The 14,757-nt window shown below is 37.0% G+C and overlaps 1 protein-coding gene across 2 annotated transcripts in view; it reads right to left on the bottom strand.

Moving 5' to 3' along the window:
* LOC113587946 (epidermal growth factor receptor) overlaps positions 1–14,757 on the bottom strand; it is a 43,534-nt gene that overhangs the window by 25,411 nt on the left and 3,366 nt on the right. For both annotated transcript variants that reach the window (XR_014116786.1, XM_081695672.1), the window contains exons 2-6: positions 3,473–3,624; positions 3,051–3,258; positions 2,602–2,733; positions 421–489; positions 196–314 (exon numbers count right to left, since the gene is read on the bottom strand). Coding sequence is in view for 1 of the 2 variants with exons in the window: in XM_081695672.1 (XP_081551798.1) it covers positions 196–314; positions 421–489; positions 2,602–2,733; positions 3,051–3,258; positions 3,473–3,624 (680 nt within the window). In the remaining variant the exon portion in view is untranslated. The remainder of the gene's footprint in view (positions 1–195; positions 315–420; positions 490–2,601; positions 2,734–3,050; positions 3,259–3,472; positions 3,625–14,757) is intronic.

The following is a 14,757-nucleotide window of genomic DNA, read 5'->3' as shown; positions in this document are numbered from 1 at the left end:
ATAGTTGAAGAATGTAACTGCATCAGATTAAAAAAAATGTAAAAACTGAAAAACTTTAGTTGAATTGCAAACGCATTTAAAAAATATCAATTTATCAGAATCCATTGATTTTAGACTTTAATATCAGTATAAATATCAGTTTTGTTCAGCTTTTTTAGAGTCAAAGGAATTTGCAAAGTGAAATTAGTTATTCACCAGGCAGTCTGTAGGTCTTGGTCCAGTGCAACCAACAGCACAATGTACATTACAGCAGTCTATGGGCTTAGGTCCTTTGCATCTATGTGTACATTGCTCTGCACAGTTAAGCCTGGTCACTGAGAGACATAATTATTATTTAAAGAAATCATTTAAAAAATATTTTGTACACAGTATACCAAGTAATGCAATGTATCGTTATTTGTCGAAGGATATCATATTTACAGATCTGGCAGTTTTCTGGTCCTGGTGCCCAACACGATCCATTATAGCAAGCTGTGTCACATTTCGTACCTAAAGAAGATATTGAAAGTTATAAAGTGGATCAGGTTTTCTGTTTGATTGGTCAGCTGAAATGTCTTTTCAAAACTTTGTGACTGCGTAAGTGTCAATAGAAATACCATGAAACAAGTTCTGGGTTTCACAAAGCTCTCTGGACAGCTTGCTTCTCTGAGATCTTACCCTCTTTGCTTTGAAAGCTCAACATATTGACAAAATGTCTATATCAAAAACCGAACACTATATTATTTTCAATTTTTTGAAACATTGTTGGCTAGCTAACCAAGTAAACTTACCATCTATAGTGTGTGTGGGTGCTATGTTTTCAAAGTTTGTATACCTGTATACCACAATGAAATGCATAATGCATGTCAGTAGACTGGGCACAACAATGTATTGTAAAGAAGCAGAACTTCATTCACTTTCCAAAATCAATGAATGTTACAGTCAGTTTTAAACAGTTAACATAACATATTTTATAATTGTTTTCAGGAATAGCACTTATATACTATATTTGCTAGCCTTATGTCAGTTCTCTGTCGTCAGTTGTTGCCTGTGTGTATTTACACTCGAACACTCCATCCAGACTACAGCTGACGAACACACATGCTTGTTCTGTGCCTGCCTGAACCTAACCTAAAATATGTTAGCTTAGCACACTGCCTCATTAGATCAAGCCAGTGTGACAAAAAACCCTTATGCAGTTTATGTCTATATTATTTCATGATTAGGCTGAACAGCCAATCAGAAAACTCTCCTTTACAGCCAACCGCCAATGCCAGTTCAACATGCACAATCAACCAAAGCTGTGCTAATGAGGACCAGCTAGATTTGGAACACACCACATTGAGTGCAAACAATGGTTGGCCACTGATGCCTTACAACTGCCTGATGCCATCCAACGGTCAAAAGTTGGGTCAGCGAGTCCCTAGCCTTACCCTTTTATCCTATGGCATGGGAAGAACCCAGTGGTATCTACAAATAAAAGCCATTCAAAATGTATCTCTCTTTTGCTAGGGTGTTTGTTTTCTCCTTGTTTTTTATGGGACTGGGTTCAGTGTGCTCTTCTTCTATTCTACCATTCACTAACATGATGACTCCCTTTTCCTTCCTGCTCACTGCACAATAACCCTTAAATGCCTTCAAGGCTGAAAAAAACCCTCAAACTGCAGACATCTTAGCACAGTACAACACCAAGGACTAACTAAATGTTAAGGATGTTAAGCAGTTTCACCGAACTATCAGTTTTCATTTCTTGACCACACAAGTGTAAACATCATTCAGTGAAAGAAATGCAATGTAATAAAGCATTTCAAATATGAACACAAACCTTTTAATTTCATTAAGTGGCTACTGAAGCTTTATGGCTGGCTACTTTTATGCACTACTGCATAAAAGTCACATTTGTTTTTAAGTTGAGCCAAGTGTCAAGCTTATCTCTAGACCCAAAACAGATCTAGACATGTTTAACTGATGCATACAAATGCTTAGAAAGAAAGCTACAAGAAACAAAACAGCATTCCCTGGGGTTTAGAGGATCGGTGTGTTAAGGGAACTGTTGGGGTGTGTTGGAGCTCATTGTAGGTGTAAAAAAACATTGGGGACTCTTCAGTTCCACAGAAGACATGACAGAAAATTGCCATAAGGAATAGACAAAGAAATCATTCCAGATCCACCACTGCTGAGGAAGATGCATCCATGTCATTCTTCAATCTGAACCCAGAGAGTGTCTGTCCAAGACACAGACTTTCCTACGCTGTTTTCCAAGTTAAGCTCTTGGAGAGAACTCCAAATTCCAATGAAAAGTATCAGAGCTACTGGGGATACTGTTGAGCATTGAAAAGAACACTTTTAGAAACTCCTCCACCAGGTGGACATAACCTTATATCAAGACTTCTACTGCTCTCCAACAGCAAAGCTCATGTTTAATGAACTTTGCCACCTCTATAGCCTACCAGACAAGGGAGTTCAATTCGAGACTAGGTAGGTAGTAGGATTTGGAATAAGATACACTTACTATTGCTCAAAGTAACATCTAGTAACACCATTTTCCCTATATATATATATATATATATATATATATATATATATATAATGTTAGTTTTATACAGTAAAATATGCACTTACATTGAGAGTCAGTGCCTCCTGATATTATTTGCATACTGCTTCTCTTCTCACTCACAATGTCCTGCCATTGAACCGTCTCTATGTTGCAAAGCATCCGGTTATAGGCAATCTTTACTCCTCCTTTTATAATCTCTAAGATAGATAAAAACAGGCATTGCAATTGACATTAAAAATTGACTCTTTTCTACCCATTACCTACATTTTTCATCACTGACCAGTATCTGACTACAGTTGATTGAAGGTTTGTTGGATGACAGATCATTCCCAACACTTGCAAGGCATTTCTAATTAATAAATGGTTCTCATAAAATGAATGAAGAGTATGTGTGCGTTTGCAGTTTCTTTGCTATAATGCTAGTTTAAGTTTGTGAGATGGATGGGTAAACATTTATAGTCAATAAAGTAAAATTATACCACCTGCATGCACTAACAGTATAGCAATGCCTTACCCCTTAAACTGCGTAGAGGGAGATTCCTCAATCCGTCGGTGATGTCGGGGTTAATAGAAGAGTTGTTTTTGTCATAGTTGGCAATCACAGTCAGGGCAAATTTTTTTTCATAAAGGGTGTGTCCCCGGATCAGACGGAGGTTTTCCAAGGGTATTACATTCACATAATTGACTGCTATGAGGACATACCCACCAACTTCTTCGATGCTCTGAAAGTAAATCACAGTGATGAACATTTCTCTCATTCTACCAATCTACATATAAATGTATAAACAAGGTGTAATTCTATTAATTTACTTTCCCTTTTTATCTGATTTTTTTTTAATGAAGTATTTATCAAACCACCTATGTACCACTACCATTACAGTATGGGAGCTTGAAACATGCTTTTCTTCGCCCCCCAAGTGTGAAGCTTTGACACACCCTAAGGAAAGTGAGGTCATGGTTCTGTTGCATATGAGTGATCTCCAGATTTTGCAGCACCACACTGCAGTTACTGTACATCTTCAACAGAGTTTTATAGTGCTCATTTGGTTCACCCAGAAGATTTAGCTCATTCTTTGTTCCTTGGCACACTGTTGGAAAAGATAAAAAGTCGTCTGTCCTCAAAATGACACCATCTTTATAATATCTGGATAGCAGTGTAAAATAAGGTAATTACAACCAATGTTCTTCAGAAATCCTTTGTACAGTAAAAGACTTGTATTTTTTTGACCAGTTGTGCTATGAACACGTTAAAGATATGATTTCTAACAAAATAAAAAGGACAACCAGACCCTATTTTCACAGTTTTACACTGTTTTTAAAAATTAATGTCATAACAATTTCACTTTTGAATGAACTGAAATTTCAGCATCAGGAGAAATTTGCAGATAGATTTTTATGTGTTTAGCCTTGCATGTGGAATTTAAAATATGAACCAGACCAGACAATTTATTTGAATTTTTAAACCCTGTAAAGTATGTGCTCCAGCTTACACCTCTTGTCGCTTGGTGTTGAAGAGAAAACTGTATCAGATGTTGCTGATTTCAGGGCAAGATCTACTACTGAATCAACACTTCTGTTAATTCAGTTCTGTCACCCTCTCTGCCTCAGGCTACATCTCCCAGCATCCAACCGCCAGCAGCCTCTCCATCTCTCCACCTTGATCCACACTTCGGTTAACTCAATTCCTCACTCCTCCAGGGGCTTATCTAACACACTTCACTTCAATTTAAACAAATCTAATGGAATGGCCATTAAGAAGGCATTGGGGATTCACCCAAAGGAAAACTAGATAGACCAAGTGCAGGAGGGTAGATTAGAAATGGCATTAAAACACAGGGTAAATGTTAATGTTAAACTTTACAATTAACTTTGATTTTAAACTTCAAGAAATAGGATCAATCAGTCAGTAAGCAAAATACCTCAGAGGAACCGTTCTCACTCTCTTACAGAAATAAGCTCAGACCCTAGAATATGAGGTATTCACAAAGATATATGAATACCAATTTAAAAAAACATTCTTTTACTAGTTATATAGAATTATCAAAGTGAATTTTCTTTCTATTTATCCAAACATTGCAATTTATAAGCAATATCTGCAATTGTATCATTCAACAAAGTGGATAGACCAGACAAAAGTAAAGAGCATGGGTTTTGGAAGATTTAAAATTCTATTTCAGACATTTTACAGCAGAGTTGTGTTACCACTGAAAGTATAAAGGGGGAAAACTGGTAATATCAAACTTTTTCTTTAACACGTTTATGTAGCCTGCTTTTTGTTGCTAAAAATGAAACTGCATAAAAGGTTGACTTGTCACTCTTCTGCCTTTTCTGCACACATGGTGCTGTGGTGCTGGTTTAAGATATACATGAAAACTTTTCTTCCTCTCAGCAACAATTTAGTGTACATAGCGCTCCGTAACAGTTAAACAGCTTTTAAAGGAGGGGCATAACAGTTCTGTAAACAGTTCTGGCAGGTTGGTTTATAGTTTTTTTTTAAGGTTGTTGTGCTGGTTTCATAACACCACTTCCTGAAAAAAGCTTGTCACAACATGTCACAACCAGTGCAAAGGAAAAAATACAAACCTGGCATTTTTCCACTTTCCCTAAATGTAGGAAACATGAAGGACAATAAGTGGATAATGGACAGATGGCTTCAATATCAACATTGAGGTGGACAGTTGTGTGCAGTTGAGTTCAACATGTCAGTATCTCCAAAAGAACATTATCAGAACCTATGGTGAGAGTGTGATTGGCAGTGTAGCACAATGCAGAATGTATAACAAGTAGACTGTAGAACATTACGTAGCTAAACGTAACAGTTCCTGTAAAAATTGTTCATTCATGGTGGTGAAAATTACCTATATAAACATACTATGGCTTGCTATGGCTTTACAAACATTTATTCTCACATCATATAAAATAGCTTGCTAGCCAATATGTTCATCAGCCATGCATATATGTAAGATACATATCTTAGCTGACTACATGGAATTTCCCTTATTATGGTCACAGTGTTCAATGCATGAATTGTGCACGAATGTTATATGTGAATGCATGTAACGATGTGTTTGAAAATGTTTTGAATAATGCCTTGAATATTTCAATGCCAATTCTGCTTTAAATGTCTATAGCTACTAATTGTTGAATAAGCTGTGTTAGATTTGAGTTGGAACTAGAATCTCAAGCACGAAGGTTATGGCTCTTGTTCTACGGACTTTGATCAAGTATAAATGAATGCATCCACTTAAGGATCTTGTCATTAGTTTCAAGAAAGATAACTGATGTTGGGTATCTGTATTGTTCATTGTAAGACCACGGAACCACCCCAAAACATGCAAAAGCTAATGAATGTTGAGGTGAACAAACATTAATACTACCACAGATGACTCAATACACTCATGATAGCCAGGCATTTTGACAAGGATTGCTCATAGCAGACTATAAGTTAATATGAGATGCTAAAGAATAACTAAGCAACAGAAAAAAATGGTGTCTGTCACAATGGAAAAGAAGAAAATTATGCTGTAGGGAAAATTCAATGTGTAAAGGGTTACTTGCAGCTGTCAGGTAACAGGAAAATCCTTGTTATTTGAGCTTTTGTCTAAATAGCATTGTACTGCATATCAATTTGCTTCCTTTGCTTTTTGATCTTGTTTATTGTGCTGGTAATACAAGTAAATCAAAATAGATTACCTAAAGCGATAAGAACTCATTTCTTTGGTGAATGAACTTGCTTATTAAAATTAAGAGAATGCACGCTTTGAAAACCATGAAAGCTCATCTCCTGCTTTCATGCTTTTCCTAAATCTTTTCACTTTTATTCTGCACTCTCTCTCTCTCTCTCTCTCTCTCTCTTACACACACACACACACACACACACACACACACACACACACACACACACACACACACACACACACACACACACACACACATACACACATACACACACACACATACACACAACCCCTAACCAAAATACTTAATAATGACAATCAATTGAAATAAAATTTGAAGACATTTAAGTTTTAATTCAATGTAAAGCTTTTAAGTGAGGTGGAAATCTTTGGACAATCAGGAGACCATAAAATGGGGAAACATCACCAGAAAGTATTGCACAATAGTGCTATGTCCTGAGGTGGAACCTTGGCAAAAGGATGTGACTGAACAAGTTTATCTTAAAAAAAGGAAAGGAAAGGACATTTATAGAACATCATTCACATTCCAATATGACAAGCTCTGACTACATAAGGCAGGCATAATGTGTAGTAAATTAATCAGATTTTTCATAGCCTTACATAAATACAAATATAAGTGAAGTAATACATAATTAAAAAGAAATAAATGTAAATATTTATAGCATCATCATCAGGAAAAAAGGTTGTACCTCCACATACTGTAAACTTGCCACCTTCCATAGAAAATCCCACAATGCACCTGCATTACAAGCAGTTACACTGCACTCCTTCTAGGCTAATTCATATCTTGCTAACTAGCTTACCCCCAGTCAGGTTAAACCAGCCATATCCATCAACTGTAGCCAGACACATTTCAGCTAGTTTACTTTTGGGGTTAAATGGCTAGGGTCTCTGCTCAAAAGACCAGACTGCAACATAATGAAAATCGATGTATACATGCGGATTTTAGTTCAATCTGTGCACAAACCATTGCTAGAAGATTAGAGTTATGTCATAGCAAATAGTGGAAACCTATAACCACTGATTTCCATCATACAAGCTGTATGATGCTAGTTGATGGTACTTGTTAGCTATGTTACCCTTGAAGCTTCAGCGCTCAAACCATACTGAAGAACAAAGTACTGTAATTGTAAAGTGTCACATTTTTTGTCTCATTCATTTATTTGAAAAAATCTTAATGAAAATCAGACAAACATTTAAATTCAATACTTAAATTAAGCTACATATATTTATCTGATTTCTATTCATTTCTTAAATCTGTGCACGTCTGACTGACCGCTTACTCTCAGACAGCACAAGAAAAGCATTTGCAAATGCATTCTACAAGCACAAATCATGAACCAATGCAAGAGCAATAGGAAACAATCAGCTCTAAACACAATGTGGCATTTAAACTATGTCTTTTAAAAGAGTCCTGACTATTATTTCACCAGTCCCATGTAAACAGGGCTTTTTTTTTTCACTGCCATATTGCTGTGCATGTCAAAACACTACTTGAATTATTACCATAACCTGATTTTTTGCATTAAGTAATGTATTGTGCATGTGAAGACACATTGTTGGGTCATTTTAGCACAGACTATCATTCAGATTTATTTCCAATGTTTGGAACAAGGTCACCTCTTGGCAGCATGAAAAAACATTTTAATCTGTTTCAAGTATAAAGTCTAATCCCTGGAGAAATGACTCTTCAGTGTATTGTGAGTCAACTTAAATGGTTTCAAGATAAATTTCTCCACATATTTCATCAAAATAATTGCATAAAAATCATATGACTTTATAGTGATTTTAGGGTGGTTTTATGATAATCTTGTGCACTTTCGAATGGATATAATAGATTTATGATTTGCTTCAAACAGGCATATATGTAGCATCCATAAGGTACACTGATGAGCTATCTTTTTTTCAGTATTTTCTGCTGTACACACAGAATGATGTTAAAATATGAGAGGAAGGGGAAATAAAGAAGTGGATGGAAAAAAATCTAAACATATTTTAAAAATAAAGTAAAATGACAGGAAAGCTGAAATGTATGATGCCTGGCCCTTCTCAGTGTTCTGAAGAAGTGGCTGGAGCATTATCAGTAAAACATCACCATCTGTGTACATGCTACCTTAGTCAGCCAACTCTCAGTGGAAACTACCAGTTGAACCAGATTTTGTGGTGTAAACATGTTTTTAAAGTCTAACCTTTAATGAATATATTTCTAAGTCCATCTATAAATTACTGACAGAAAGGGAAAATAAATAAATTATATATATATATATATATATCTTCTGTAAGACAAACAACGAGAGGTGCCTGGCTAGCCTGCAGCAACACACCACTTTTGTTTGTCAACTTTATTTATATCGGTCCTTTATTTTGAGGATGTGTACACATTCTGAGGGACACCACCAAGTTCTACTGGTCATTTCCACAGTTCACAAAAAGTTATTAAGTAACCACAGAAGTGTAGGTGTATTTTTGTGTAATTTGTTACAAATAAGCATGATTCATTTCACAATTATTTTTCAAAGTTCCCCCTCATTTATGCAACTGACACTACCTAGAACTTTATCTACACTGATGTTTAAACAAGCCAGCTAGTTTTTGAACAAAATGCTCTAAGACAAACACAAACAGTGGACAAAGGTCTCATACTGGTATACAGCCACATGTTCCATCACATGTTCTCCATCTCATGATTTCACTGTTTAGGTTGCATACGCTGGTAACAATAATTCACCATGTATTTTCCATACCAAACCTCATCTATTGGAATTCCTAAAGTTATGTCTTGGAAGCACTACTGTTTCTGTCACATTTTGCCATACCTTTCATTTTTTCAAATCACATAAAATATTATGGCCCATCTACCCTTACTATGAATTGTACATGCACATTTTGTACAGACAATCAGATCATTTTCTAACTTTCTCTCAATTGTGCGCATGCGCGTGCACACACACACACACACACGCACGCACGCACGCACGCACGCACGCACGCACGCACGCACGCACGCACACACACACACACACACACACACACACACACACACACACACACACACTATTAACTATTAACAGCCATAATTAGAGACATGTGAATGAATCACAGACTAACCAATTTGCAGAAAATATAATTTGCAGTGTTCTAAATTCAATAAAGCTGCCTCAGGGAGATTGATTGAGAATATTTGTTGTTAAGGTAAGATGACGATTCATTATTTTCTATTATTTTCTCCAAGTATGAGTTCTTTAAAGATATGAGCTTATGATAACACTTTACAGAATTCAGCAATTAGGGTTCTCTGGTATAAAATAAATGGTTCATAAGTGTTCATTTGTACCTCTGGCAGATAAACTTCTTAATGCCATGAGGTAATAAGTTGTAGCTACATGGGTTGCACCTCCTAATACACCTCCTTCAAAGTTGATGGAACATACCTGTGTCTATAAGCATTTTTTTTTTACTGTGTACAATAATTTCAACAGGACTTCACTGTCACCTTATAAAAGGCCGTGCCTTCATGCTGTTAGGAACGTTTAATGGATGGTAGAGGTAGGGGTATGAGTGTGTTCTTGTAGGTTGGTGTATTCTTATGTACTTGTGCTAGTTATGAGATAAATAGGACATACATGAGATAAGTAGAACTCGAGCTCTAGACAATTTCCCATGTGAAGATAATAAAGTACATTCAATTCAATTAAATTCTGCTAGGATTACTACATTTTTTAACTGAAATAAAGCTTTATTTATCAACTGACCTATTTAGTAACTAACTGATTTTAGAATAAAAGAGGAACAGGAATTGAAATTGACAACAAACAGTGTTTGCTGAGTGCATTTATGCTGTCCATGTAAACTGGTTACAGAACGTTTTTGTCCAGTTAAACATACGGTTGCTTCAGACTATGTGGTAGAGACAATTTGTTGTTCACTAGTGATGAAACAGTGTCACATTAAAACCTCCCATGTTAAGAAAATGTTGAGCAATACTTGTTTTGTGAGGGAGAATTTAGTCCAAATAATTACACACACACACACACACACACACACACACACACACACACACACACACACACACACACACACACACACACACACACACACATACAAGTACCATACCATCAAATTTTCTTATGTAGATATTACCTGACTTGTATTTGTTGCATGTTTTTGTATTGAAAAGAGCATACATCTGTGGATGGCATATCTTTTTTGAGCATGTGCTTAGTTTTGCTTGGTCTTAGGTAGCCTAAACTGACATTAATTATTGTAACGATGAGCAGTTAGGAGGCGGACACATATGTGGAAAAGAGCGAGATTTATTATTGGCAAATCCAGAACCCTAATTGTTAACAGTCCAGGGTCATAGAACCAATATGGAAAGACCAGGAATACATGATAAACAAAAAGGTAACAAAACACACAATGACAAAAAGGGAGGCAGGTTATAACAAAGACACAAGCAACCATAAGGACAAATAACTAACACTAGCGATAACAAACAAGAAAACATGAGGCTAGCAATCACAAACAGTGGACACGATTTAACACAATGACCAGCAAAGCAAACCAGGAACAAGACAGGGCTGAAATACATGTACTAGTAAGAATTTACAAGACACAGGTGCTACAAATGAAGGGGCAGAGAACATGAAACATGGAAGAAAAACAAACAAATACACGAGATGCGGTAACCATGACAATAAGGACATTAGGAGGGGCCAACCTGACAGTTATGAGCAGTGTCTTTTGTGCATCCTGCACTAACTATTAAATATCTTGTAATTAGGCATAGATTTACTTTATCATAATACTCATATTTGTTTGAAGCAAACTGCTTTACACCAAACCATTTGCATAATTTGCAGAGAAGCGAGAAATCGAGGGTTGTTTTGAAAATTGAGAGTTGCCCAAAAAAAGATGTGCCATCCATTGAATATGCAGCTACAGTGACAGGTTCTCACCATACATGCTAACCAGAGGCCATGGTCTATAGCTGAGATCCACACAATGTTGAAAATCCAGGATGCTGCATTTAGAACAGGAGAAGTGACAGAACCCAGGATGGCAAGAAACAACCTGACCTGCGGCATCAAGCTGACGACCTGCAGACTTGCGGGAAAAAAATCACCAGCCAATTCAATAAGCTGGTGGACATACTAAGACTAGACTTCTTCACTGAGAGACCCTAGTTAGTTGTGGTCAGCAGCAAGACCTCCAACACCATCACCAAGAAAACCGTTCACATTGCTGATCCACAACTGTGCAGAACAAGTTCAAACCACATCATTAAAGTTGCCTGGCGACACCACAGCAGTTGGCCTCATCAGTGACAGCGATGAACCATTGTACAGAGGAGGTGGAATGGCTTGCAGCGTGGTGCAGGAGCAACCATCTGTCCTTGAATGTTGACAACACAAAAGAGATGACTCTCGATTTCAGGAGGCCTCATGCTGATCACTCCTCCTTGTATATATGTAGCTCCACATTAGAAAGTGTGATAAACACCAAGTTCCTTGGAGTTCCCAGGAAGACCTCATGGATGACCAACACCAGCTGCCTGGCCAAAACAGTTAAGAGTATTGATATTTGCTCCACAGCCTCAAGAAGGCAAACATCCCCCTACCCTTCCTCACCACATTCTACCACGGAGAGTGTCCTGGCCCAACCAAATGCAATATCTCTGCAAGATTCTACAGAGGATAGTGCAGACAGCTGAGCACATCATCAGCAGGCCTCTGCTCCTTGTCAACATCATCTACTCATGCAGCATCCACAAGCCGTCCAGCATTGTGAATGATTCCTTTATGCGTGATCCCACTATCACTAATGCACTGACTGATGTAACACACATACGGCTGCCACAACAATAAATCTACTTAAACTGTCAGTTCTCTCTAGCACGCAGTAATGTCACTTCATGGGTAGCACATATTCATTTGTCCTGTGTTCAAAGTCACTTCAAGAATTGTTTGGACAGCCTTCAAGATGGTGACACGGAAATCATTTTCTAGGTCATCATGGAAAGGAATGAGGCCAAGGTGATCGATGAGACACAGGGAAACACACACCCACAAATGACGCTGGGGCCAGGAGGCAAAAGGAAGCTCACATCACCGTAGCAGTGTGGAACTGTCACTAGCAGCAGCCTTTGGTGGTGCTCCTGTCCCACTATGTGTCCGTGATTTGCTCCGGCAGTAAAACTGTGACGCAGGTAAAATAGGACGGACTGATAAAGGGTAAAGCGTGGTTTCTGGAGAAATAGTGCCATTGTGAGTAATTGATCAGCATCATCTGCAATGCCATAGCTGCTCTTGTTTTTTCATATAATCACCCATAGCTTCATAACCACAAACACTGTTTTGCACAAACTCATACATCAAAATTTCATTCCCATATCTGTTCCTTACTGATGATAGCACTATCACACACTCTTGCACTTTATGTATATTGTATATCATCTGTAATATATATAATCTGTATAGCACAATATTCTGTGTTTTCTGTATATTGTCTTTGTTGCTTGAGAGTCACCAACTGCCATAACCAAATTCTGTGTGTGTGTGTGTGTGTGTGTGTTAGCATATTTGGCCAATAAACCTTATTCTGATTTTAAAAAAAGATTAGTTTTGCCACAAAAAATATACTGATACCTGACATCCATTTATACTGGGCTTGAAGTGAGTATGCGCCAACCAGTTGGTCAACCAGCAAGTTTATTTTTCTTGTTTTATCCTGTTTTTATCCTGTATTTTCCTGTTCAGACAAATGGATGAATTACTCCAATATTACCATTTGTCATTATTTTGTGTACAGTGTTTTTTCATGTGTGTGTGTGTGTGTGTGTGTGTGTGTGTGTGTGTGTGTGTGTGTGTTTGTGTGTGTGTATGATAGATAGAGCTGAAGGTGAGCAGGTAAGATCAAGCGGTGGGTGGAGATAAGAACGTGAACTATTTGCCTATTCATAGATCACTGCATATTGAATGAAGGTCTAAGCCACTTTTAGGACATTTGAGGATTGCTTTCTTGGAAATAACTTCCTAACGTACTTTTGATGGACATAGATGGGTGTTTAGGTGTTTAATGACATGAGAATGAATGTACATGACTTAATGGTGCAATATGATGCCTTATTACAGTTTGGGTGTAAAAATAATGCTAAGACAAAAGGATGTAAATAGATAATTGGAAGGTTTTCGGGGTTTCTCAACTTAAAGAATGAAAAAAAGAGTAAACTAGATGGACATTTGAAGACAAACTTCAAGTTGGCTTAAAAAATCCAAGCTTCTGGGAAAAAGTATTTACAGTTGGAAAAGTTTCAGTAATTAGGTGAATTCTATAGGCAAATTGAGAAGGGGTTGAGTGTATACATGTATCCTGCATATTTTAAGCTCTAACTATGAGTGTTTTTTTCTGATTTGATGAGCTGTACAACTGCCTCTCCGGTCTGGTTTGATTCTGAAACATACCTGACCCTGAGCTCTCTGCTTTGTGTGCATGTAACTTTAGCTCACTTTCTTCCATGAGTTCTCTTCCAATTATTCTGCACTTGTCTGCTTCTTTGTTAGGTGACTTTTCACTTGTTCTTTAGGTCGCTAGCTGCCTGTCCTTACATTTTATATAATCTATATATGCCAAGGAGGGACATGTAAACATGTAAAGACTATAGCTTTTACAGGACAAAATCAGTTATCTAGATGACATGCAAATATACTTCTCTCCCTCACATGATGATTACAGGCCGATATATGCACTCTGTCTATGTTTGGAAAACATAAATAACTGGAGGGGATGGTATTTCCTTCAGTTAAATAAGAACAGAGATTACGGTATTTAACAAAAAGCAGCATCTCAAAATTAATGCACATCTTGAATCTAGGGCTCAAAAAACTAGTCTTAAAAGCCTAGTCAGAAATATCTGTTCTAATAGACTCAGATCCATCACTGTCCATATTAAAACATTCACTAAAACCTTCTGTACTCTGCCTTCTTTCATCTTAAAAATATGGCTAGAATCAAAGTTAATTGTCCTGCAAAGACTAAAGAAACTCATGCAAGCTTTAATCAATATCAGTTTTTCACTCATTTTAATTAAAATATTATATCTCTCTCAGAAGACCATGTAAATATGGAAGTACTTTTTAAACTTTTTGCTTGTTTATGGTACTGACTGTTCAGCTAATTCAGGTTCTTCTGCTGTTAAATACTATGATTTTAATTTGCTTAATTTAAACATCTTAGTAGACTAAAAGATTCCCTTTAAAATAAAAGTGTTGACAACCACACATTTTTGAACTGCCAGGAACACATTTGTATAATTTTTTCATCTCATGAAAGTGAAATGAGTAATTTGAATAAAACTGAATAAACTCTGTACAAAAAAAGCCTACTAGTCTGGTGCTAGTTCTACCGGTTTTGGTTTAATGCTTTTTGGCTAATTAATATAACCAACAAGACCATGATTGGTGGGCAGGCTTGGCTAAACTGCCAGTGTACATAGTTCACGGGGGATTTTGCAATACTACTGTT

The sequence above is a fragment of the Electrophorus electricus genome, chromosome 14, assembly GCF_041902795.1.
Source record: "Electrophorus electricus isolate QZ-2024a chromosome 14, ASM4190279v1, whole genome shotgun sequence".
Lineage (NCBI taxonomy): Eukaryota > Metazoa > Chordata > Actinopteri > Gymnotiformes > Gymnotidae > Electrophorus > Electrophorus electricus.
This window is presented reverse-complemented; position numbering and strand designations above follow the sequence as displayed.